At 47.1% G+C, this 24,187-nt stretch overlaps 1 protein-coding gene across 8 annotated transcripts in view; it reads left to right on the forward strand.

The window, feature by feature from the left end:
• LOC137436581 (sperm-associated antigen 1-like) overlaps window positions 1-24,187 on the forward strand; it is a 53,627-nt gene that overhangs the window by 139 nt on the left and 29,301 nt on the right. Inside the window, exons 2-6 of one of the 8 annotated variants that reach the window (XM_068130506.2) lie at window positions 120-189; window positions 329-459; window positions 9,199-9,358; window positions 17,186-17,302; window positions 17,449-17,528. In XM_068130506.2, the coding sequence (XP_067986607.2) occupies window positions 169-189; window positions 329-459; window positions 9,199-9,358; window positions 17,186-17,302; window positions 17,449-17,528 (509 nt within the window). In that variant the 5' untranslated portion in view covers window positions 120-168. Of the gene's footprint in view, window position 1; window positions 190-328; window positions 460-6,813; window positions 6,877-8,103; window positions 8,274-9,198; window positions 9,491-17,185; window positions 17,303-17,448; window positions 17,529-24,187 lie in introns of those variants that run through there. The other 7 variants (XM_068130505.2, XM_068130507.2, XM_068130511.2 and 4 more) reach the window with 7 other exon arrangements.

Consider the following 24,187-nt stretch of genomic DNA (forward strand, 5'->3'; position numbering starts at 1 on the left):
TACCTGTTAATTTGTGCAAGATATTAATTATAACTGCATAATATAGATGATCGACTATGACCTTAATTACGCTTAATATACGGGTTTTTATTCAATGAAGGCTGACATGACCCTCACAGGCGCTGTTGCCATTACGTTCCCATAGCAACAACTTATGGCGTTTGAGGAATGGGTCGTGGAGTGAGGAACGTAAGCAAGACAAGATGAGGCATTGTCTTTACGAGTTTTATCGAGTGAAAAAACATTACACTGAGAAGATAAAGTATAAACGGTGAAACATGTTGAAGATTCGCTCTTACTCTTAGTCGATCTTCCCAATTTGTTGCAGATCATGGATAGGTGTTCGTGGAAAGGTGTGTCAAGCAGACGTGGAAAGCCAGCAGTGGAAACATTAGACTTCGGATACATAGAAAAGTGTACCAACAAGCAGGAACTGGAAAACATTCTGGTCACCTTGAGGTACTTGTGTGTCCAAAAACTGGAAAAGTTGATTTTTTTTTCATAGCGAGGTGTGTTTTATACTATACGTTTCACTATCCATGAGATGTGGTTGTGCGTTTAATCGATGGTGGTGTAGCGGTTACCGCTGGATGCACACAATCGCCTTGCACCGGCCAGCACACGGCCAGACGCGCCTCTCCCGGGCATGCCCGGTCTCGTCTTTCCCGGGCATGCCCGCTCTCGCCTTTCCAGGGCTCGCCCAGAGCGTCCGGGCATGCCCGCTATCGCCTTTCCAGGGCTCGTCCAGAGCGCCCGGGCACGCCCAGCCTCGACTTGCCAGGCCGCAGCCAAACACGCCCGGGCAGGTCCAGACTCGCCTTTCCAAGGCTCGCCCTTGACACCCGGGCATGCCCGGTATAGCTTTTGCCGGGCAAACTTCCCGACATAAATGTGTATATATATTGCTGCCCGATAAACGGGCTGGTCAGAATACCTGAGCTGTTTTGTTTCAATAAAGCAACTCGGACGAATTCCGTCTTTGGTCGCGTCAATTCTTTCGACTCGCGTTGGAGCGCAGTTCCTTCATTGGTGACCTACCGACATGGATACGGCAGTGACGCTTAAACTGCCTACCTTCTGGGAGGCTCACGCGGCTGTTTGGTTCGCTCAGGCGGACTCTCAGTTCGCCCTGCGAGGCATCACCGCGGACGACACCCGCTTCCACCATGTTGTGGCGGCGCTCGGTTCCGCCACCGCGGCCCGCGCCTTGAGCCTCCTCGAGCACCCGCCGGCTGCTGACAAATACGACGCGCTGAAGACACTCCTCCTCGACGCTTTCGCCCTCTCACCGGCAGCACGCGCACGGCGCCTGCTCGCTCTGCCCGAGCTCGGCGACACGCGCCCGTCCGAGCGCATGGACTATATGCTCTCATTGCTCGGTGAGCACTCTCCGGATTTTCTGTTCCGCGAGCTGTTCCTTCGCCAGCTGCCTCACCCGGTACGCCTCGCCCTGGCTGGCACGTTGATCACGGATTCCCGCGCCCTCGCCAGGGAAGCCGATAAGATCTCCTCGGCGGGCCAGCACATCGGCGCGGTTACCTGGAGCCCGCCGTGGTCCGAGGCGACGCCCACGACACCCGAGCGCCCTGCGCGGTTGGAGGCCGAACTGCCGGTGCAACTGGCGGCCGCCACGCCGCACCGCCCGCTTCCGACACGACGGCCGGGGCCTCCACCTGACCGGGCGTGGTGTTATTACCACGCCAGGTTTGGACACAAGGCTCGGACGTGCCGGCCCCCGTGCACTTTCGGCAGGTCGGGAAACGGCCGGGCCGGCGTTCATTCCCAGCCATGAGCGCCGGCCACTCGGGCAACTTGCTGTTTATTCAGGACAAAGCATCTGGGAGGCGTTTCCTGTGTGACACCGGCGCCCAACTGAGCGTCATACCCGCCTCCGAGCAGGACAGGCGGGACGCCGTTTGCGGCCCCTCTTTGGTCGCTGCTAATGGCTCGGCCATACACACTTTCGGCCCACGCGTCGTCACCCTCTGCTTCGGCAGCCAGCGTTTTCAATGGACTTTTGTGACCGCCTGCGTCCCCGTGGCTTTGCTGGGCGCCGACTTCCTCTGCGCGCACGGGCTGCTGGTCGACGTCAAACGTCGTCGCCTTGTCAACGCCGAGACCTTCAGCTCCCTGGCGTGCACGATGAGCAGCTCCGCGCCGACCGAACTGGCGTGCGCCCTCCCGGCAGCGAACGAGTTCGCTCGCCTGCTCGCAGAATTCCCGGCCCTCACGCGGCCGACGTTTTCGGCCGTCGCGGTGCGGCACAGGATCGAGCACCACATACCCACTACGGGCCCGCCGGGTCTACGCCAGGGCCCGCCGCCTCGACCCGGCCAAGCTCGCCGTGGCGAAGGCCGGGTTCGACGCGTTGGAGCACCTCGGCATCGTGCGGCGCTCCGATAGCGCGTGGGCCTCGCCACTGCACATCGTGCCAAAGCCGGGGGGTGGATGGCGCCCGTGTGGTGACTACCGCCGTCTCAACGACGCTACCACCCCCGACAGGTACCCGATCCCGCATATTCAGGACTTTTCCGCCCGTTTGGCGGGATGGGTCATCTTTTCGAAAATTGACCTGATACGGGGCTACCACCAGGTACCTGTCCGGGCGGCCGACGTCCCGAAGACGGCCGTCATCACGCCGTTCGGCCTGTTCGAATTTTTGCGGATGCCGTTTGGCCTCAAGAACGCGGCCCAGGCGTTCCAGCGCTTGATGGACGGCGTGCTGCACGACCTGCCGTTTCTTTTCGTCTATCTGGACGATATCCTCGTCGCCAGCACGTCCCGCGCCGAGCACCTCCTCCACCTCCGAACACTGTTCGGTCGCCTCAGCGAGCACGGCTTAATTGTCAACCCGGTCAAATGCCACTTCGGCGCGACGACCGTTGACTTTTTGGGCCACCACATCACCAAGACCGGGGCCGTGCCGCTGCCGACCAAGGTCGAGGCCATCACCACGTTCCCGCGTCCCCGTTCCATCAAGGCCCTCCAAGAGTTCCTCGGCATGGTGAATTTTTATCACCGATTCGTGCCCCGCGCTGCTCAGCTCATGCGGCCCCTTTACGAGGCCCTCCGGGGCAAGCCGGCCAAGCATGACATTGTTTGGTCCGCGGCCATGGACGCGGCCTTCGCCAACGCCAAACGGGCCCTCGCCGACGCAATGCTGCTGGCTCACCCGGTGCTCAACGCGCCCATCGCCCTCACTACGGACGCCTCCAACTACGCGGTGGGCGCCGTCCATGAGCAATGGGTGGACGGGGTTTGGCAGCCACTCGCTATTTTCAGCCGGCAACTCCGGCCGAACGAGTTAAACTACAGCACGTTCGACCGCGAGCTGCTCGGGCTATTCCTGGCCATTCGCCATTTCCGACACCTCCTGGAGGGCCGCCCGTTCACGGCTTTCGTCGACCACAAGCCGTTGGTCTACGCAATGGCTAAGGTCACGGAGCCGTGGTCGGCCCGCCAGCAGCGCCACCTCTCCGCCGTGTCAGAGTTCACCACGGACATCCGGCACGTCGCCGGCAAAGACAACGCCGTGGCCGACTGTCTTTCTCGGGCCAGCGCGAACGCGGTCCACCTCGGCGTGGACTTCGCGCTCATGGCGGCCGACCAGACCACCGACGCCTCGGTGCAGGCACTCCGTGCGGCGGACACGGGCCTCCGCCTGGCCGACATTCCCTTCGCGGGCACCGTCCTGCTCTGCGACGTCTCCCAGGGCCAGCCTCGCCCCATCGTGCCCATTTCCTGGCAGCGCCGCATCTTCGCCTCCATCCACGGCCTTTCTCACCCGGGCCGGAAAGTTTCTCAGAAGCTGGTGTCGGCGCGTTTCGTCTGGCACGGCCTTCGACGAAACATCCGCGACTGGGCCAACGCCTGCACGGCCTGCCAGCGGGTCAAGGTCCACCGCCACACCCAGGCCCCGCTGGCACCTTTCGCCGTGCCTGAACGGCATTTCGACCACGTCCACGTGGACCTGGTGGGTCCCCTGCCCCCCTCACGGGGGTTCACCCACCTGCTCACCATGGTGGACAGGACCACCAGGTGGCCGGAGGCCATGCCCCTCGCCTCCACCACAACCGCCGACGTGGCGCAGGTGTTCATCGCCACCTGGGTCGCGCGCTTCGGCGCACCAGCGGACATCTCGTCCGACCGCGGCCCACAGTTCACGTCTGAGCTTTGGGGCGCGGTCGCCCGTTCGTTGGGGGTCACGCTGCACCGCACCACGGCCTACCACCCCCAAGCCAACGGGTTGTGCGAGCGGTTTCACCGCTCCATGAAGGCCGCACTCATGGCCGGCCTTCAGGACGACGGTTGGGCCGACCGGCTGCCGTGGGTCCTTTTGGGCCTTCGCACGGCCCCCAAGGAAGACCTCCAGGCGTCCGCCGCCAAGCTCGTCTACGGCCAGCCGCTCCGCGTCCCGGGCGAATTCGTGCCCGACGCTACCAGTCCCTGGTCCGCCGCTCGCCAGCGCTCGGACCTCCAGGAGGCCGCCCGACGATTTGCCCCCGTGCCGACGTCCCGCCACGGTGGCCCCCAGTCCTACGTCCCCCAGGCGCTTCGCACAGCGGAGTACGTCTTTGTGCGTCATGACGCGCACCGGGGGCCACTCCGGCCGCCGTATGACGGGCCCTTCCGGGTCCTGCGACGGGGCGACAAGTCTTTCATCGTCGACTTCGGCGGCCGGCCGGACCAGATTTCTGTGGACCGCCTCAAACCGGCGCACATGGACGTCGACCGACCACCACGGTTGGCCCTTCCTCCGCGGCGAGGCCGCCCCCAGTCCACAGTTCCCCCCGCTCGACCACCCACCACCACGTCGGACCCCTCCCCACGACCCTCCAGGGGTCGCTTCGGCCGGGTCATCCGGGCCCCCCTTAAATTGACCCTGCAGGTGCAGGTCGATTCTGGAGGGGCGTGTGTAGCGGTTACCGCTGGATGCACACAATCGCCTTGCACCGGCCAGAACACGGCCAGACGCGCCTCTCCCGGGCATGCCCGGACTCACTGTTCCCGGGCACGCCCGAACCTCCCGGGCACGCCCGGTCTCGTCTTTCCCGGGCATGCCCGCTCTCGCCTTTCCAGGGCTCGCCCAGAGCGTCCGGGCATGCCCGCTATCGCCTTTTCAGGGCTCGCCCAGAGCGTCCGGGCATGCCCGCTATCGCCTTTCCAGGGCTCGCCCAGAGCGTCCGGGCATGCCCGCTATCGCCTTTCCAGGGCTCGTCCAGAGCGCCCGGGCACGCCCAGCCTCGACTTGCCAGGCCGCAGCCAAACACGCCCGGGCAGGTCCAGACTCGCCTTTCCAAGGCTCGCCCTTGACACCCGGGCATGCCCGGTATAGCTTTTGCCGGGCAAACTTCCCGACATAAATGTGTATATATATTGCTGCCCGATAAACGGGCTTGTCAGAATACCTGAGCTGTTTTGTTTCAATAAAGCAACTCGGACGAATTCCGTCTTTGGTCGCGTCAATTCTTTCGACTCGCGTTGGAGCGCAGTTCCTTCAGTGGCATAATTAATCGTAAAATACAAATAAATAAACGCACTGCCCCTTTATACACCGCTTTAATTACTCATCAATTAATCATCATGTTGAAGTGTTCACCAAAAAAACCCGAAGGTGGGCGGAGCTTATGTTTTCGTGTCTGTCTGTCTGTCTATGAACTGAATATCTCAAAAGGTTGTGGACTGATTCGGACGAAATTTGGTGGGGAGATTGGGTGTGTGGCAAGGCTGAAATCATTAGATTTTGATGAAGATCTGGGTCCGGATACTAGAATTTATTGTTTTTATAAGTGATTCTTCAGCTTTGAGAGACGTGGCCAAAAACTATATAAACCATGATATTTCAAAAAGTTGTGGACTGATTCGGACGAAATTTGGTGGGAAGGTTGGGTGTGTGACAAGGCTGAAATGATTAGATTTTGATGAAGATCTGGGTCCGGATACTAGAATTTTTTATTTTTATAAGTGATTCTTCAGCTTTGAGAGACGTGGCCAAAAACTATATAAACCATGATATTTCAAAAAGTTGTGGACTGATTCGGACGAAATTTGGTGGGAAGGTTGGGTGTGTGACAAGGCTGAAATGATTAGATTTTGATGAAGATCTGGGTCCGGATACTAGAATTTTTTATTTTTATAAGTGATTCTTCAGCTTTGAGAGACGTGGCCAAAAACTATATAAACCATGATATTTCAAAAAGTTGCGGATGAGTTATGACAAAACTAGGGAGATGAGTTGGGAAGGTGACAAGAACCAGCCGATTGGATTTTGCTTCAGGGTGTGGCGGAGGTACGCGCTCTACCGAGTGCCGTCCTCGTTTTTACAAAGTTGAACATTGTGCGTGTTGGAAATTTGGAATTACATTTTGTGGAGTTACAAATAAAATCTCATTGTTTAATATATTCTCATATTCATTAGTTTTTGTGTCATTATTGGAAATTGGCAATAATATTGCCAAAGATTGTGGCTGAGACTGAGTAGTTATTTTAAATAAATTGAGGATACCCATGTTTCGGTATTGGACAACTGGTCAAGTTAAGCTCTGAAATACCAACACCGATCAGCTTCTCACACCTCATGCAAATCTTAAGTCAGGACCGGTGATGGAATGCTGCTCCCAAGTCTGGGGTGGTGCTCCTACATCAGTCATTGGTATATTCTGGATCACGTCCCAGGATCCAGGCCAAGGCTGTTCGAATGATTAACGATCCTACTTTGTCTATCCATCTGCAACCTCTGGCCCTGTGGTGTGTGTGTGTGTGTGTGGTGTGTGTGTGTGTGTGTGTGTGTGTGTGTGTGTGTGTGTGTCTCACTGGAAGACCTCACATGGGGGACCCTTCTACTGGATTACCAATCAAATAACGACGCATCTTCAGGTGTAGTAGAATAGATTTATAGTAAAAAATTCTTACACAACTTCTGACGACGCTTACAATTTCACCTTTGTAGTTTTACTGGACACAAAATCGTCAACAGTGTCATCATACTTTGACCTGCATTATTTTGACAATAATATGTCATTTGACCTGCATCTTGTTTCCCCTCAATCCCAACCTACCTCAGTTCAGGAGGAATGTAAATAGATTTCTTCTTTCTCATTAGTATTCACACTTTCCTTTGCGTAACCTCCACCTTTGAAATGCCTCTGGCTTTGTGTTGAGTGAAATTGCACAACAAATACTTTAGATTTCTTCCGAAGTCCTCAATTGAGATGAGGGCCACATCTAATAGCCTGTCCTGTGACATTGTAGAGTGTAAGTAGTTCTTTTTGAGCTTTAAGAAAAAGTGTTCTGCCAATGCAATGGTTCATAACACCATCAGGTGCTGCCCAGCCAGGTGAGCTTTTCCTGGCGTTGGTTTTAGGACGTGTTGGACATTGAAAAGCTATGGAGTTATTGGCCTCAAGGTGGTTACCTTGTGCCTGCAGGTCGGCACAACAGGTCACTGCCTGACCCCACAACTTATAATGGCCTTTGGCCTCAAAACGGACATCAAGGCCAACGTTCGTGAGCTAAAAACCTTGCCCGAATTCTGAAGTACCTACACCAAAAATGTGGGGCCTCTAGGTTCTACGGTTCGGCTGTGAAAGAATAACGTACAAACTAATACACAAACTCTTGAAAATATTTACAAAATGTGGTTTCAGCTTTTTCTAAGATCGCTATCGTTCAAAGTATGTGCGGCTGCGATGTTCAATGGCTGCAGGACTCAGCACAACCTCTCAAAACCTGCTCCCCAGTGCGGTCAGACAAACATCAATAACCCTGTTGAAAAGTTCAACTGTGAACTTTTCTTGTGGGTCTGAAACGGGTTCATCTTTTTTTCTTTTCTTTTTTTGTATACAAGATCGAGGCTCGTGCAAGAGCTAACATTAATGACAAACAAACAAACGGACACATAAGACGAAATAAAGGGAGCGGGAGACAAGATGGGGAGAGAGGGGGAAGCACAGAAGTGCAACATTTGAGAGCAGGGACATTGGGAGATCTGTGGGAGGGTGAGGGCTTGGGTGGGGGGCGAGGCACGGGAAGATGGGGGTGGGAGAAGTATAAAACACATGGACATTGCTAGGACTTCCAGGAAAGAAGTTGGTATTTCAGAAAAGTGGATCTGGGGTGAATTAGCGGGGGTAGAAAAGATCAAGGTTTTGGATGGGGGAAGATAAGAGATGGTGGTGAACAGCTGTTTTAAAGACCTGGAGGGAGGAGTGGGATTGAAGGGAGTGGGGGAGTTTGCTCCAGAGACAAGAGAAAAGAGGAATGAAGGAGCGAAGGTGAGCAGAGAGTCTAGATTTTCGCAGTTTAACCATAAGAGGGTTGCAGACAGATCTTGTGTGCGACCTGTCGGAATATTTGGGGGACAGAGCACAGAGAGAGCTGGGGGGGCAAGGCCGGAGAGGGGTCGGTAGAAGACAGAAAGCCCACCTACCTGCGTGCGGTGAATAAGTAAAACGCCCTCGGAGTTAGCTTCATCACGGGAGATTCCAATGATTCTGAACGCTTTGGTTTCAACAGCGTGAAGCCGAGCTAGGTGTGAGGCAGGAGCACCGGCCCAGAGGGGAGAGCAGTACTCCATTGAGCTGAATTTCGTGAATCTCGAATTTTATTTGCTCCAATTTACAGCACTTTCCCCAGCTAGCGGAAGTACTCAGGCGCTTAAACTCAGGTTCGGCCATGTTATTGCAAATGTCTATACCGTACTGTATGGAGTTTCAAGATTATTTGCAAAAATTCCAAGCTGAAGTGGGGGGCTCATTTGTGGGAGGCCCCCAGTGGCCGTGGCCTTGCGGTGGCCTAACAGAGATTGTGTGTGTGTGTGTGTGTGTGTGTGTGTGTGTGTGTGTTTTGCCCTTAATAGTCTTCCATTCACCGCCACTATCCACTAGTTATCCTACCAATGGGCTAATGAGGGAGAGTCACACAAGCCACCTGCCCGAGACACTCTGTCCATCAGAATAATTTCAGATGGGAGTTCGTCAGCAAAATAATTGATGTTCTCTCATTTTCTGCCCCTAGCTGACAAAATGTGCATTTTTAGTGAACGATAACAAAACCCGCTTAATAACACAAACTTGTGGACACGTGTTTTCACCATTATTCGGGCTTCTCATCAGGAACTCATTTAAATCACTGCCTATGTGTCTATACCTGCTGTATGTTAATCAACGTTGGTCTTTGAAAAGTGTGCAATGTTTGCAGGAGTGGTGATGAAGGCTGGTACCCAGACCTGACCCAGTTCTGTGAAAAGAGGCTTGAACTCGTGGCACCTGAGAGCGTCCTCCTTCACCCCACAAAGCCTGCTGTTCATGTCTCGGAGCTGCATGGTCCACAGCGACGCCACATTGAGGCTGAGATCGAGGCAAGGCTTACTTACCTCCAAATGGGGTCCTTCATTTATGGTCACTTAATTAATTTAAACAACTATACATGCAAGTATCATTTAGTGTCACTGCTTTTAAAACTCTCTTGAAGAAGACATCATTTTCAACAGGTATTTGGGTAGTCAGCCCCTGCTCTGAGGTGTGTGTGTGTGTGTGTGTGTGTGTGTGTGTGTGTGTGTGTGTGTGTGTGTGTGTGTGTGTGTGTGTGTGTGTGTGTGTGTGCAGCGATGCAATGAATTTTCCACACACCTTCATTATGAGAATTTGGAGAAGACATTATTACAATTGGGTCAAAAGAGCAAAGTCTTAGTAAGTCCAAGTAGGCCTTATTATCTGGTCCTCCGCACAGTCTGAGACGACTGGGTTTTGTAGGTAATTGCTTCCGTGTTGCTTTATTAACCTGACCGCTGTGCAGCGGGAGACGGTAAATTTGCAATCGTTTACTATTTGAGCTTTTGTCATCAAAGTTTCAACAAGTCTTTCTTTTATGAGAATTAGCAGGGACTTGCGGAACATCCGCTCAAGGTAAAAAGTGACGTCACGTCCTCAAGTCTCCCTAACACCCCCACCCCCCCCCTCCCCTTCCTGCTCCCCTCATAAACAGCAAGTCCTCAACTTCCACCTCCCAACCCCAGGTCCATGTCCTCACACTCCTGCTCCCAATGCTAAGGCCTCATTGTCCTTCCCACTCCAAGCCTTCAAACCGCCTCTCCACCACCACCACAACTCCTCAACCCCCTCCTCTCACAGAAAGTCCCCACTCCATCCCCAAAAGACTCAACCTCCCCCTCCTAAGTCCATCCTATCTTTGTGCCACTCCCCATCCCCAAGTCCTCCCACTCCCAACCTTAAGATGTCAATCACCTCCCCATTTCAAGCCTCCAAACCCCCTCCGCACATCTCACCGCAACTCATCAATCCTCCCCCCCCACTCCACAAAAAAATCCTCAACCCCCCCTCCCCCCTTCACCCCAAACCCTCAATCCTCCCAACCCCTGCTAATAAAAGCAACCAGCATTCCCACATCAAAATACTAAAATACTGGAATATTTAATGCTTTCCCCTCCCCTATCATGCTATCAATTATTTAACAGAAACCGCGATCGAAACATCTCCTCCATGTCATGGTCCGTCACGGTCGCCTGTCCGATTAGTCAGGTTCACTATGTTTTTTCGTTCAAAATTTTGGTAGATTAGCAAAACTATTCATTTTTGGAATATTCAGAGCATGAGGAATCCAAAAATTAATGTTTACATTTGCGTAGACACCTTTGCGAAAATGACACTCAGGACAGTGATGAAGATCTGTAAAAGCATATTCCTGAACGGTATAGACCTAGTAGATCCTGTGTATAGGACTTATAGTTCAATCTGATACTAACAAGGCTGCTTTCTTGCTTTATAAACCCATACCTATAACTTCAAAGGACTTGCAATATCATGTATTATGTAATACAGTTATATCACAAATATAAAGACAATGGTTTTCAATTACCTTTGTTTGTTGCTTTTCTATAATCTTGAGCACTATTTTGAGGCCTTTATTGGATTCCTTAACCCAGAAAACATAGGATTAGCATATTTAATTAAGTCTCTAGGTTGACTAGAAGCCGAGATAGCGCAAAATATGTATTTTATGGCGGCCATTTTGAAAATCCAAAATCTGTCTGTGCAAATGCCAATATTGATTTTCAGATTCTCCATGCTCTGATGATTCCAAAAATGTACAGGTTTGCTAATCCCAAAATTTTGAACGAAATTATATTTGTTAACATAGTGAACCTGACTATCTTCACAATCTTACGAGATATGTGGAAATCCTGTGGAATTGTAACTATCAAGTGACCATATGATCCCAAAACCAATTATCTTCTTCCTGGTGCATATGTTCTCATCGTTAAAAGTAAATAATGCCGCGAGATTCCCTGAAGTCCTCAGACAAATACCTTTATAATGGCATATACGGCACACAGTTGAAACAACTGTTGAAATAACTAAAACACAGTTGAAACAACTGACCAATGGGTGTGGCTAGCCCCATGGCAGCTCATTTGAGAAAAATATCAGCAATAAAGTCTAGGCTATTTATTTGTTTTATCCAGTTTCCAAGGTTGTGCTCTTACTCAGCAAGGCTGAAAAGCAACCTTGGGATATCAGCATCCGCAATTTGGGGAGGGGATAGAAGGGACAAGATTATTGTTTTTGAAGAGGAATCATTGTTTCCTCTACATACCGCTCCGTAAAAAATTCAGCATCGCCACAAAAGCAGACGGAACACTTCGTATTCAAGCGAAGAACAGATAATATTCAAATAACTGGCCCATTAGTCGATGATTTTGAATGATGACTTGCCACATACCCTTTAAAAACAATCCTTTTCCTAATCAAGAACCAGAAGTCATCTTTTCATAAAGATAAACCCGAGTTGTTAGGGTTAGGGTTAGGGTTGTTAGGGTTAGGGTTAGGATTGTTAGGGTTAGGGTTGTTAGGGTTAGGGTTAGGATTGTTAGGGTTAGGGTTGTTAGGGTTAAGGTTGTTAGGGTTAGGGTTAGGGTTGTTAGGGTTAGGGTTGTTAGGGTTAGGGTTAGGATTGTTAGGGTTAGGGTTGTTAGGGTTAGGGTTGTTAGGGTTAGGGTTAGGATTGTTAGGGTTATGATTGTTAGGGTTAGGGTTGTTAGGGTTAGGGTTAGGGTTAGGATTGTTAGGGTTAGGGTTGTTAGGGTTAGGGTTGTTAGGGTTAGGGTTAGGATTGTTAGGGTTATGATTGTTAGGGTTAGGGTTGTTAGGGTTAGGGTTAGGGTTAGGATTGTTAGGGTTAGGGTTAGGGTTGTTAGGGTTAGGCTTAGGGTTGTTAGGGTTAGGCTTAGGGTTGTTAGGGTTAGGGTTGTTAGGGTTAGGGTTGTTAGGGTTAGTGTTGTTAGGGTTAGGGTTAGGGTTAGGGTTGGGTTAGGGTTAGGGTTGTTAGGGTTAGGGTTGTTAGGGTTAGGGTTGTTAGGGTTAGGGTTAGGGTTGTTAGGGTTAGGGTTTGGACTCCAACCTCCGCAACAGCTCCTCCCATAATGCATATGGATTTCGGTCAATATTATAAATCAAGCATTTTATTTGAACCTATTAGCTTTTTTCTGTTGCGAGCATGGATTTTCCTCATAAAGTGCTTTTCACGAGCCTCATTGCACCAACGGGGTTGCTTAATGGATCTGTGCATTTGATTCATTGCATTCTTGATCGACCATTGTACTCTTATTTGTATGTTTGATGCACATCGTTTGGCTGTTTTGGTCTCGAATATCCCGATTGTATTTTTCTTCATTGTGCTCACTTTTCTTGATCGGTACCTTACATCGCTTACTTTGGAAGAAAATGATTCGATCGATTGATATTTGCATTGCGGCCTCCATGTCATGCATGAACACAAAATGGGGAAATTCAGGTTTTTAAACGGAGCGTTTATATGTGGCAACATTAAAATCTCAGTAATTTTGGAAGTTTTGAGAAAACATGAAGTGCCATTTTTCTGAAATTGCCTGGAAATGTAGGTCTACTTTCAACTGATGATATGTGAGTTGTTTCCTGGTTTTCAATGACGGTTTGACAAAATGTATCAAAGTAAACAAAGATGAACGTTCTACATAAATATCAGCAGAAGTACCCGGCGTTGCCGGGCGGGGGAGCGGGGGGCGGGGAGTGGAGGGGGGGAAGGGGAGGGAAAGGGGAGGGGGAGGGGGGGAAGGGGAGGAAGGGGGAGGAAGGATGAGAAGGGGTGGGGGCAGAGGGGGATAGAGTACCTACATAAAGAGAGTAGCGACAACTTCCGCATTGACGCCATTTTGTTTCACTCGCCAGCGCGCGGTGCGAGCCCTTGCCGCACCGCCAGTGAACTAATATCTCCATGGTCCAAACCTTGGCTGTATGGCAAAGTCGTTTCCCCCCCCCCCCCCCCGGGATTCATCAAAGTGAACCTGCAGAAAAGAAGTTACATTTTGTAAATTTAATGTACACTCTGGTGCTGGATAATGGTACCAACAAATATCACTGCATTTGTCACTCCTCTTCAAATCACGAGCTCAGGACTATATTGAAGTTGAACTTCTGATATGGAAGAGCTACATCAAGCTCAACAACGGCTTCAAGTTCAATAAATGGCACATGAATTACTGTAATACTGTAGCAAAAGACATCAGATTAGGAGGAAAACTGTTTTGATCATTGCTTTGCCTTTTCACTCTTTACTCAGAGTGGTGACTCTGCTTAGATTTACATTTTTTTTGGCAGGTTTTCAACTTAGTTGTAATTGGTAATGTAAGTCAGCCTCGGCTGCAAAAGTTACAAAGACAAAAGCAATTTGAATAAAAATATAAATAATTATAAGGAAATAATTCTCGATGTCTGTCGACAAATTAATTTGTACTTAATTGTTGTCATACCAGTATGTTGAAGAAACCTTGATTATTTTCTGTCATTTCATGACATGTCATGGACAAAAAATATTATTCAATCATGGAACAAGTGCATTAGCAACAAGACAGTTCTAGTGGGGGTTTCATAATATTGAAATAAGTATTTGCAAATAATAATTTGGTGGCTGGACATTCTGAGGTAAGGACGTCTTACCGTTACGCATGTTCAAAATGTAAAACTTTTGTCAGTTGTTTTGTAAATTGAAAATTGTCTGACCGTTTTGTTATTTATGGCCAACAGGGGCCGACTATTGTGGTCCACCTGTTGGGCATAGGTGCCACGTTACCGTGGTCCGTGAGCAAGGCCCTTGGCCCCTCCCAACAAAGGGGTCATGCCCCAAAACATTGGGGTCCATGGTGGTGCTCGGCCACAAACAAGTGCTCCATAAGGTGGTGCCCCAAGTTCGTTTGCTCGAGAAAAGTAAAATTCTTCGTCGAGGCAATGGTATATCACATATTGTCATGGCAAAATCATTTTATGACTGAGGGTAATATGATTACAAATAGGGTTTTTGGAAATAATGTACTATTATATCGAGTATGTCTTATTGAGTTTTATAAGCAAAATGAAGAAAAAAAAAGATATTGTCTTCTTGGTAAATAATTAAATAATACAAATACACACATATACACACACACACATATATACACATACACACACACACACACACAGACATATATATATACACACACACATATATGCACGCACACACACACACACACACACACACACACACACACACACACACACACACACACATATATGCACGTGCACACACACACACACACACACACACACACACACACACACACACACACACACACGTACACATATACACACACGTACACATATACACACATATACACCCACACACATATACACATACACACACATATACACACACACACACCCCTGGAACTGTATGGAGATTCCGCTCTTGTTCTGCGAGGCTGCGTCATCGCGTTTTTTCATGACGTTATACGATTAAGCTCCTCCCTTTTCGTGCGAACCGATACATACGAACCGATACATACGAACCGATACATACGAACCGATACATACCGATATTTTCGTGCGAACCGATACATACATGGGACCGATATCACCACTGCTTACCTCGCACAAACACGATGACGAAGTTGGTTTCCATCCCACTCTGCTCACTTTGTTCTCCCATACTTTCCGTCTTTGTGGATTTGCAGGGAACCTATACATCTTGTACCCATTCTCCGATTTATTGCTGCATCCAAAGGCGCAACATCCCGTCATTTTGTCAGATTTTTTGATCACCAAACTTTCAGTACTAATTCGTTTTAAGCTGCGTACGGCATTGATTGATACGCGATCGCGTGTGAAACAAAATGGCACCTGGAGTCACGTGACCCTAAATTTCTGGTCCCCCTATGTTGCTACTCTCTTTATGTAGGTACTCTAGAGGGGGAGAGGGGGAGAGGAGGGGCGGGGGGCAGGGGAGGGAAAGGGGAGGGGGGGAGGGGGGGAGTGGGGGGAGGGAAAGGGGAGGGGGGGGGGAGTGGGGGGAGAGGAGTGGAGGGGGGAAGGGGAGGGAAAGGGGAGGGAAAGGGGAGGGGGGAGGGGGGAAGGGGAGGAAGGGGGAGGAAGGATGAGAAGGGGTGGGGGCAGAGGGGGAGAGGGGGAGAGGAGGGGCGGGGGGCAGGGAGGGGGGAAGGTGGAGGAATGGGGGGAAGGGAAGGGGAATGTGGGGAGAGGGGGAGGGGGAAGAGGGGAGGGGGAAGGGGAGGGGAAGGGTGCGAGAGGTGGGAGGGGTGAAGGGCGGACGGGGGGAAGGGGAGTTGAGGGGGGGAGGCAGGAGAGGAAGGGGGTTCATATATATGCTGGTTTGTGAATGTGGCATTCATCACGTTTCTGAGTTAAGTGTGATGCCGATCAGGAAGAAGAAGAAGCCGCACTACCAACTTCATACACTTCCGGAATTGTTTGATTTATTTGTGTTCAAATGTCTGGTGATTGTTTTGTATTTATTTATGCGAATGTGTACTTGTATATAACTGTCATTCATTTAAAAAGGCTTAGGCACTATCGAGCAACTTTTTTTTTTAACTCCAAAAAAACGACCTTTTTTTTGTTTGTTTTGTCCTAAAACACTCCCAGGCACTCACTGATGAACCTCTGAAAGTTTGACGAAGATCCGTTCAGCCAACTCTGACAAAAATGGCGACACAGACAGACAGACATCTCTCTTTTTCATGCATCGTTGTTTCTAAAATTTAAAGTTTAACATTTTTGTTTTCATATTTTGTACAGTGATGGAGTTTCAAGCAGGGGTTTCAGAACACCATGCCACATGCTCACATGGATTTTAATGATTAATTGATTGATTGACGTCAGAGATTGACATATCGATAAGAATAAGGCAACCATGCATTTCAAGATGGTATGCATAATTGTATTTCGGTCTCTCAATCAGTTCTATATCAAAGCCTGGTGTTGGCTTAGCGGTTAGGGTGCTGGCTTGGTGATACCTAGGATCCTGGGTTCAAATCCTGGTCAATCGCTGAATTAACACCAGGGGGGTTGACTCAGCCTGTCATCCTTCTGAGGTTGGCTAATTGAGTACCAGTTCACTGGTAATTCCCTGCTTTTTGTAAAAGGTGACAAAAAGGGTTGGTGGCAGGAAGGGCATCCGGTCGTAAAACATTGCTTAAAAAAGGGGACCGAAAAAACAACAACAACCACGGTCCCCGAAAAAAGCCAACCCCCACTTTGCGGGGAAAAATGGCCTCGAAAACGTGTTTAAAAAAAAATAAATCATTTCTATATCAGTTTAATCGAGCAAACAACAAAAACGATCTCTTTATATATTCTTGCTAAAAATAATTTGAATCAATTTTATGCCACCACGGCTGAAAGCCGGAAGCATTATGTTTTTGGCTCGTCCGTGCGTGCAGAATCATTTCATTGCTACCACTATCCATATTGAGGGTCAAAGGTCATGTGGCCTTTAAAAATCATTTTGCAGACCATAACTTAAATGAGAAGCATTTGATGTTCCTCATGTGATGTTAAGTTCCTTTTGTGACCTTCAATTGAGATCAAATGTTAACAGTCAGTTGACATCTAAGGTAGACGAAGGCTTATCCATCGACTCTTTTGCGTCCAATTCTATTTTCTAGTCGGATATTGTTTTTTGTTGTTCTTCAATTGTTGTTTTTTTTTTTTGAATGTCGCTATATTTTACAAGCAATTGTAGAAATGATTTCCCATATGCTATTAGGGTCAGCTAAGTATACTATTAGGATTTTCACTTCACTATTGAATCATTGTCTCCTTTAAATGGAAGTTTACTACCTGTTTTTGAACTCTTTTAGGAATGGCAGGAGGCCATGCAGGCCTGTGCAGAACACCGGGTTGGTGATTCGTCATGTATTTTTGAGAAGGACAAGCTACCTCCTGTACGAGGCAAGGGAGACGTTGCCCAATCCAAGGTATCAAGGACATAGACTCACATTTCCAGTGATATATATAGTTGAGATTTTGAGGTTTAAACGATTTCTGCCTGAACTTGTCTAATTCCTTAACATTACCTGCCATTCTTGCCTTTCTGCTTTTCCCCTTTGTACTTGCATGCAAGGAGCTCCCTGAAAGTGCCGGATTTAAAATGTCAAGAAGAACCTGTCACACCAGATCTACAGACTACCGTGCTTGGGACAAGTGTGTCGAAATTGTATTTCCTTCATCACCAAAATGTTTTTATGCACTAATTATGCCAGGTTGGCCTGGTTAGGATTCCCATCTTACTTGTCTTGTGCTTGGTTAGGAGCACTTGCCTTGTATTGCTGTAATCTCAGGTCCAATTTTCAAAGAAATAGTATATTTTTCTGCATACCAATGGCCTTGTGATTCATGTAAAAATATACTTAAGTCTACTAATGTCCTTGTCCTACATGTGATGTGTTTGTTTTTTTCCTGCAGGAGATAATTCAGAGATAATATTTCAAAGCAAGCTTACACATTTATTTATGATATTTTTTTTTTTTGCTGGGCTAAGCTTTTTCATGGCATGCAGGATGTATGTACCGGTACTCAAGGTATCGGGCCATATTTGAGGGATCTACATGAGCAATGCTCATGAGAGTTCGCTTGGTGTTTAAACAAACCCGATTGATTGAGCACATGGTAATAGCGGAAACGAAAACTATTGGTCAAATGTCAAGATCAGAGGGCATCTGGCCTGGGTTATTTGATTACCTGCATCACTCTCATGTGCTAATTGTTCACTGCAAAAAAAGAAAGAATGAAGGAGCTAATACTCTTGCCCCACCCCCCCCCCCCCCCCCAACTTTTAGGTGGTATGAGGAATAGAGCTGTGTAATATGAAAGTTAAATGTTCAACGGTTTTTGAAATGTCATGTACTCAAGCCAAGTTACCGAGATGGTTGCCATGGCAACATAATTCAGACAATCACCGCTGTGATCTAATCAGGTCGAAATAATGGCATAAATAACAAGCATTCTGAGTATTGCGTTGCAATACATGTCCCCTACCGGCAGTCTGTCGTCCGGAAAACTGTTGGGGAAATTACCAAGGGTTATTTACCCACAGGTTCTGAATCGTTCCCAATCGCTAATTACCTCAGGACGGGCTCACCTGTGATTCGCACTCCGGACTTCGATTTATACACCTTGCAGACAGGTCAGCAGAAGTACGAGAAAATAAGTTGTTGATAAAGAACCTTTCGAGTCGCTAAATATCAGTAATTTATTATATTTTCCGGTTCACGATCAATGATCGATGTGTGTATATATGTTGCTCGGCTTGGCTCCGCCCCTCCCGAAAGCGCGCGCTGTGTCTCGCTTTTGACGTTCGCAGACGAAGCTGAGGGCGCGCCGGTGCGGCTTGAGGAGAACTCAAGAATAAACAAGAGATATCCATTTAAAAAAATATTTTCGTTTAATTAACGATATCTGCCAAACCACGTGCCCTATCGCAAATTCCAAAAGGACATTTTAGTGGACTGACATGCTGAACTGATCTGTGAAGTTTCCCCTCGATTGGATCAAAAATGAGGGAGGAGCTCGGTTTTAAAGGTTCATGCTTAAAAACGTCATAACTCTGAAACCATGTGACGCATGACGTCATGCTCGCTGACCTTTTTGTTCGTTATGGGTATGCGATTCTGCCTGCAAAGGTTGGTCTCGATCTGTTCAGCCGTTGCAGAGAAAAAGGGGTTTTCGTGTTTTCACGAAAAACAATATGGCGGCCGAAACACGTGACCTGCGACGTCATAATTACAATTAAAATATTCTTCAGACAGAGTCCCTCCTACGGTGAAAATTTGATCTCAATCGGTCCTATTTATTGCAGAGAAAATCTTTTTTAAAGGAAATTAAAACTTAAAATGCCACTGAGTATTTATATAACCACCTTTAGAGGCCATTTTTCCCCGCAAGCGGGGGTTGGCCTTTTTCGGGCACCGTGGTTGTTGTTGTTTTTTTGGTCCCCTTTTTGAAGCAATGTTTTACGGCCGGATGCCCTTCCTGACGCCAACCCTTTTTGCCGCCTTTAACGACAAACAGGGACAGGGATACCACTGAGTATTTATGATCTGAGATAATTTATCTGATTATACTGAGATTATACTGAGATATACTGAGATATACTATACTGAGATTATACTGAGATAATTTATGATCATCAGAATTATCAGAATTCCCAAAGTTCAAAGTGCCATAACTTTGTCAAAAATGATCGAAACGTCGTGAAGTTCGAACATGACCTGTAACTTATCATGAGGTGCCAAATTTGAAATCATTAGCATTAAGAGCTTAGAAAAAAAGTCCGGAAAACTGTTCTTTGCGTGACGGACGGACTGACGGACGGAGGGACGGCGTGCAAACCTATAGTCCCCTCCGGTGTGCACCGGTAGGAGACTAATAATAGATACCTGCTAAATGTGCTATGTTTTTTTTTAAATATCACGTGTCACAAGTACATGGATAGACGGCCGGTTGGACAGAGGTCATTTTAATGTCCCCATTCTCCGACCTCGTCAGCGGAGTGGGGGACAAAAAGATGGCCAAATCTGGTTCAATGGATTTTCTTTTATCTGGACAGATTGGCATTCCAGTATCGAAAAATAAAATCGACCCAATTTTACTTTCATTCAAAGACTGTTTGGACATCTACCTTCATGCAACTGGAGTTCATGAAGATCCTGCATTTCTGATAGGATGCGTGCACGTCATAATAATTAACACATTGCTCAGTCACCATATATCACTGGAATATACCTCATGGGGCGCTGTCAAGTAGCGGTTAGGGTGCCGGCTTGGGATCCCAGGATCCTGCGTTTGAATCTCGGTCGATCACTGAATTAACGCCAGGGGGGGTTGACTCAGCCTGTCATCCTTCCGAGGTCGGCAAATCGAGTACCAGTTCACTGTGTGTGTGTCGCAAGAGGCGACCAACAGGGTTGGTAGCAGGAAGGGCATCCTGCCATAAAACATTGCTTCAAAAAAGACAAAAAGGGGACCAGCTGAACCCCTGCTCTGCGGGGGAAAATGGCCTCGAAAGGCGGTTCTATACATCATAATTTCCCAACAGGAATCTCTAAGGCACAAAACTCAACTCTCTCAATGCAAATCGGTGGCTTTTAGGTATTCTTCTGCTTATAGGTCTGGTCTTGCACCTCCAGTTTGCTTTACTAGGGTTCTGACCCTTCCAGGATGGATACCTAATGTTTTTGTTCATATTCTTCTTCTTCTTATTCTCCGCTGCAATTTTGTGGGTCGATTCCCAATAAATATTTTCTCCACAACCGTTGGGCCGATTGACAAATTTTTCACCATAATATGGTGATACCTACTCACCATAATACCACCATACCAATTAATACCATAATTCACCATAATACCTACTCATGTTGATTTGTTTTGTAAGTGATAATTATGACATCATAGGTCATGTGGTATGGGCACCATCTTGGAAAAACCGAAAAAGTTTGGACTTCTATATACCCAAAACTGCTCGATGGAAAAAATTGAAAAATGGCTAATTGTAAATTACTCTGCATGGGGAATAAGTGTTGTTAACCATTACATCATCGGTGCCTTCATTATGACGTCATAATTCGACAAGTATAACGCTTAATTTGACCAGTTTGAAATTTCTTGAGCATGATGTACGCAACAATAACATTGGAGAATACTAATTTATGATGTCATAGGTCATGTGGTTGGGCAGCCATATTGGATTGAACATTAAAAAAAAAAAAACTGATATAGGATGAAAATGAAAAGGCAAAAAAATGAAATGGCTGAACAGATAGAGGTGAAACTTTCCAGGCATGATTGCCAATCCATGACGAACAGAAAGGTCCTGGCCATGACGCATAGGTCACATGGTTTGGTAGCTATGATATTTTTAAAGACTAAGCCTTAAAAATCAACTCCTCCAGAACGGCTGGACATATCGAGTGGAAACTTCACACACATGTTCCCAATCCTTGGGGATACCAGGGTGTTTTCAAATAAATCATAGGTCACATGGTCAGGTAGCCATGTTTGATTGAACAAAAATCTTTTTTTTTTTTAAATCTTTCTCTTGAACCACTTTCAAACCAAATTTCAACATGATCGGTCGCACGGTCAGAATTTTTTTATTTCTTGAAGAAGAAGAAACTCTGCAATTTTATCTTGTCCAGCCGTGTGACTTTTCATTATATCTACTAATTACGTACTGTTTGAACTCAGTGGCATCCTGTCTATTCATTCCGTACTATCGGAATGTACCTTTCGACCCTATGGAATGCTTAGAACCCTTATACCTTTGAAGACGTTTTAAGACCCCAAAATACCCCAAAGACCCTTAAATACCACAAAGACCCAGGGGACCCAAAAGACCCAGAGGACCCAAAATGCCCCAAAGACACAGATGACCCAAAAGGCCATGAGGACTCTGAGGACCCAAAAGACCCTGTGGACCCAAAATACCCTAGTTATAAAGTGGCCCGTCTTAGGTGGCCTGTATAGTTTATTTTATTCATATTCACCTTTTTTGCCAATCTATTGTTGTTGGTGATGGCATTTAAAATCAAAGTGTGTATGAGCAAAGAAAAGAAGGAATGTTCTGACAATCAAATAACAGTGAGCAGCAACTATTTTAAAGTTGGAACATCTATTACTGACAACAGTCCATTGGTTTATACATGTTCTCCAGCAAGCTGTGGTTGATGCAATTATTTATGTTTGGCTTTATTTTGCAACATCATTAAACTCATTTAAACAAGCACTATTTCTAGTGATTAATTCATTTAAAAGATAGGTGTCATCTTTGCTACCATATTGGAAAATATGTGCACATTTTCTGCGGTTGACAGTCAGAGGAATTAACAAATTAAGGAAGCCATGTTATCAAGGATATGTGATGATTTCCGAGTCACAGAATGTCGGCAGGATGGCTAAGAGGTACGCACACTCACCTCTAAGCTGTCTAGCCTGGGTTTGAATCTCGGTCTAGCTATAAACTGTCATCTTGGTGTTTCACAGGCAGGGTAGTTTATCATTGTGTGTGCCATTGCTGGAATGGACGTTAAACTGGACGTCCCATCTGCTGGAATAAGTTGGTGGACGTTAAAGATTTCATGGTGTCCTTCGTAAAGGGAAGGCGAGCTATCGTCGGCATTCTGGCCAAGTTACAAATTCCTGCCCAAACATGCAGAGGACATTGCATCAGCAGCACAGCCATGCCCTCAGCCAATGATGCTATCCCACAGCTTTGTGCTGCAGATGAAAGAATAAGAAATCACAGAATGAAACTGCTTCTGCCAGTTTGTTTTGAAGTAGTGTAGTTTGTTTTGAAGTAGTGTAGTTTAAATTGAAGTAGTGTAGTTTGGTTTGAAGTAGTGTAGTTTGTTTTGAAGTAGTGTAGTTTGTTTTTAAGTTGTATAGATTGTTTCGAAGTAGTATACTATGTTTTGAAGTAGTATAGCTTCTTTTGAAGTAGTATACTATGTTTTGAAGTCGTATAGCTTGTTTTGAAGTAGTATAGTTTGTTTTGAAGTAGTATCGTTTGTTTTGAAATAGTATAGTGTTACGTGCTCCTCCCCAAACCCTGGTCACTGTGTACCGCTGAGCCCCGAGAGGAGTCACGGCAGAAAGATGTGTTAGTCTGTGTGTCAAAGATCAATGGTGAAACCACACCAAATTGTTACCAACAAACAAGTATTGTATTAAGGTCACACAAGAATAACAGCACAAAAACAATAGTAATCAATTGTACAACCAATATATCATTCCTATGATGGTAACATCAGTTTCGTACAATATAACTCACTGTGATCCAAGTGAGCGAAAATAACATTCCCAATGTCTCTGTCCCGGCTTCAAGCCAAAGTCGATCCACGCTCCAGTGATCGTCAGAACGATGTTGTATCGAGACCAGAATCCCGCTCAGTTGACAGTCACACTGCCAAAGATGGGCAAAGGTGTCCTCAAGAGGCGACTGGGAAATCACACCTTCGGGTATGGATGTTCAACGGCTCCCCACATGGCGAACCGCAAATTCCCACTCGAAATCCACGTTACACATGCAAACCAGGCTAATGGCTGGATGCGTTGAAATGGTTGGAGCGAGGTGAAAAACCTGGAGCGATGCAAAATTGGGCGCGAGGCAAAACGGCCAACGGGCCATTACTCGAGGCGTAACGGCACTCCAATGATTCTCTTCGGAATCAACCGCAAAACCTGACACACAGGTTTATCTGTCACAGCGATAACAACTCTGTCGCAGAAATCCCTTTCCCAGGAAACCCAAAGTTCACTCGTGATCCCCGTTCGCCAGCGTTTGCTCAAGACCTCGAAGCAGCTCGGCTCTTCTCCACCTTACTCGCTCCGCCTCCTTTTCCTCTTCTTCTTCCTCTTCTTCTTCGTCCGGTTCCCGATCCGGTTTTGAAATAGTATAGTTTGTTTTGAAATTGTATAGTTTGTTTTGAAGTAGTATAGCTTGTTTTGAAGTAGAATAGTTTGTTTTGAAGTAGTATAGCTTGTTTTGAAGTAGTATAGCTTGTTTTGAAGTAGTTTAGTTTGTTTTGAAGTAGTATAGCTTGTTTTGAAATAGTATAGCTTCTTTTGAAGTAGTATAGTTTATTCTGAAGTAGTATAGCTTGTTTTGAAGTTGAATATTTTGTTTTGAAGTAGTATAGTTTGTTTTGAAATAGTATAGTTTGTTTTGAAGTAGTATAGTTTGTTTTGAAGTAGTATAGCTTGTTTTGAAGTAGTATAGCTTGTTTTGAAGTAGTGTAGCTTGTTTTGAAATAGTACAGATGCTTTTGAAGTCGTATTGTTTGTTTTGAAGTAGTATAGTTTGTTTT

Source organism: Myxine glutinosa, chromosome 11, assembly GCF_964187855.1.
Source record: "Myxine glutinosa chromosome 11, kmMyxGlut1.1, whole genome shotgun sequence".
Lineage (NCBI taxonomy): Eukaryota > Metazoa > Chordata > Myxini > Myxiniformes > Myxinidae > Myxine > Myxine glutinosa.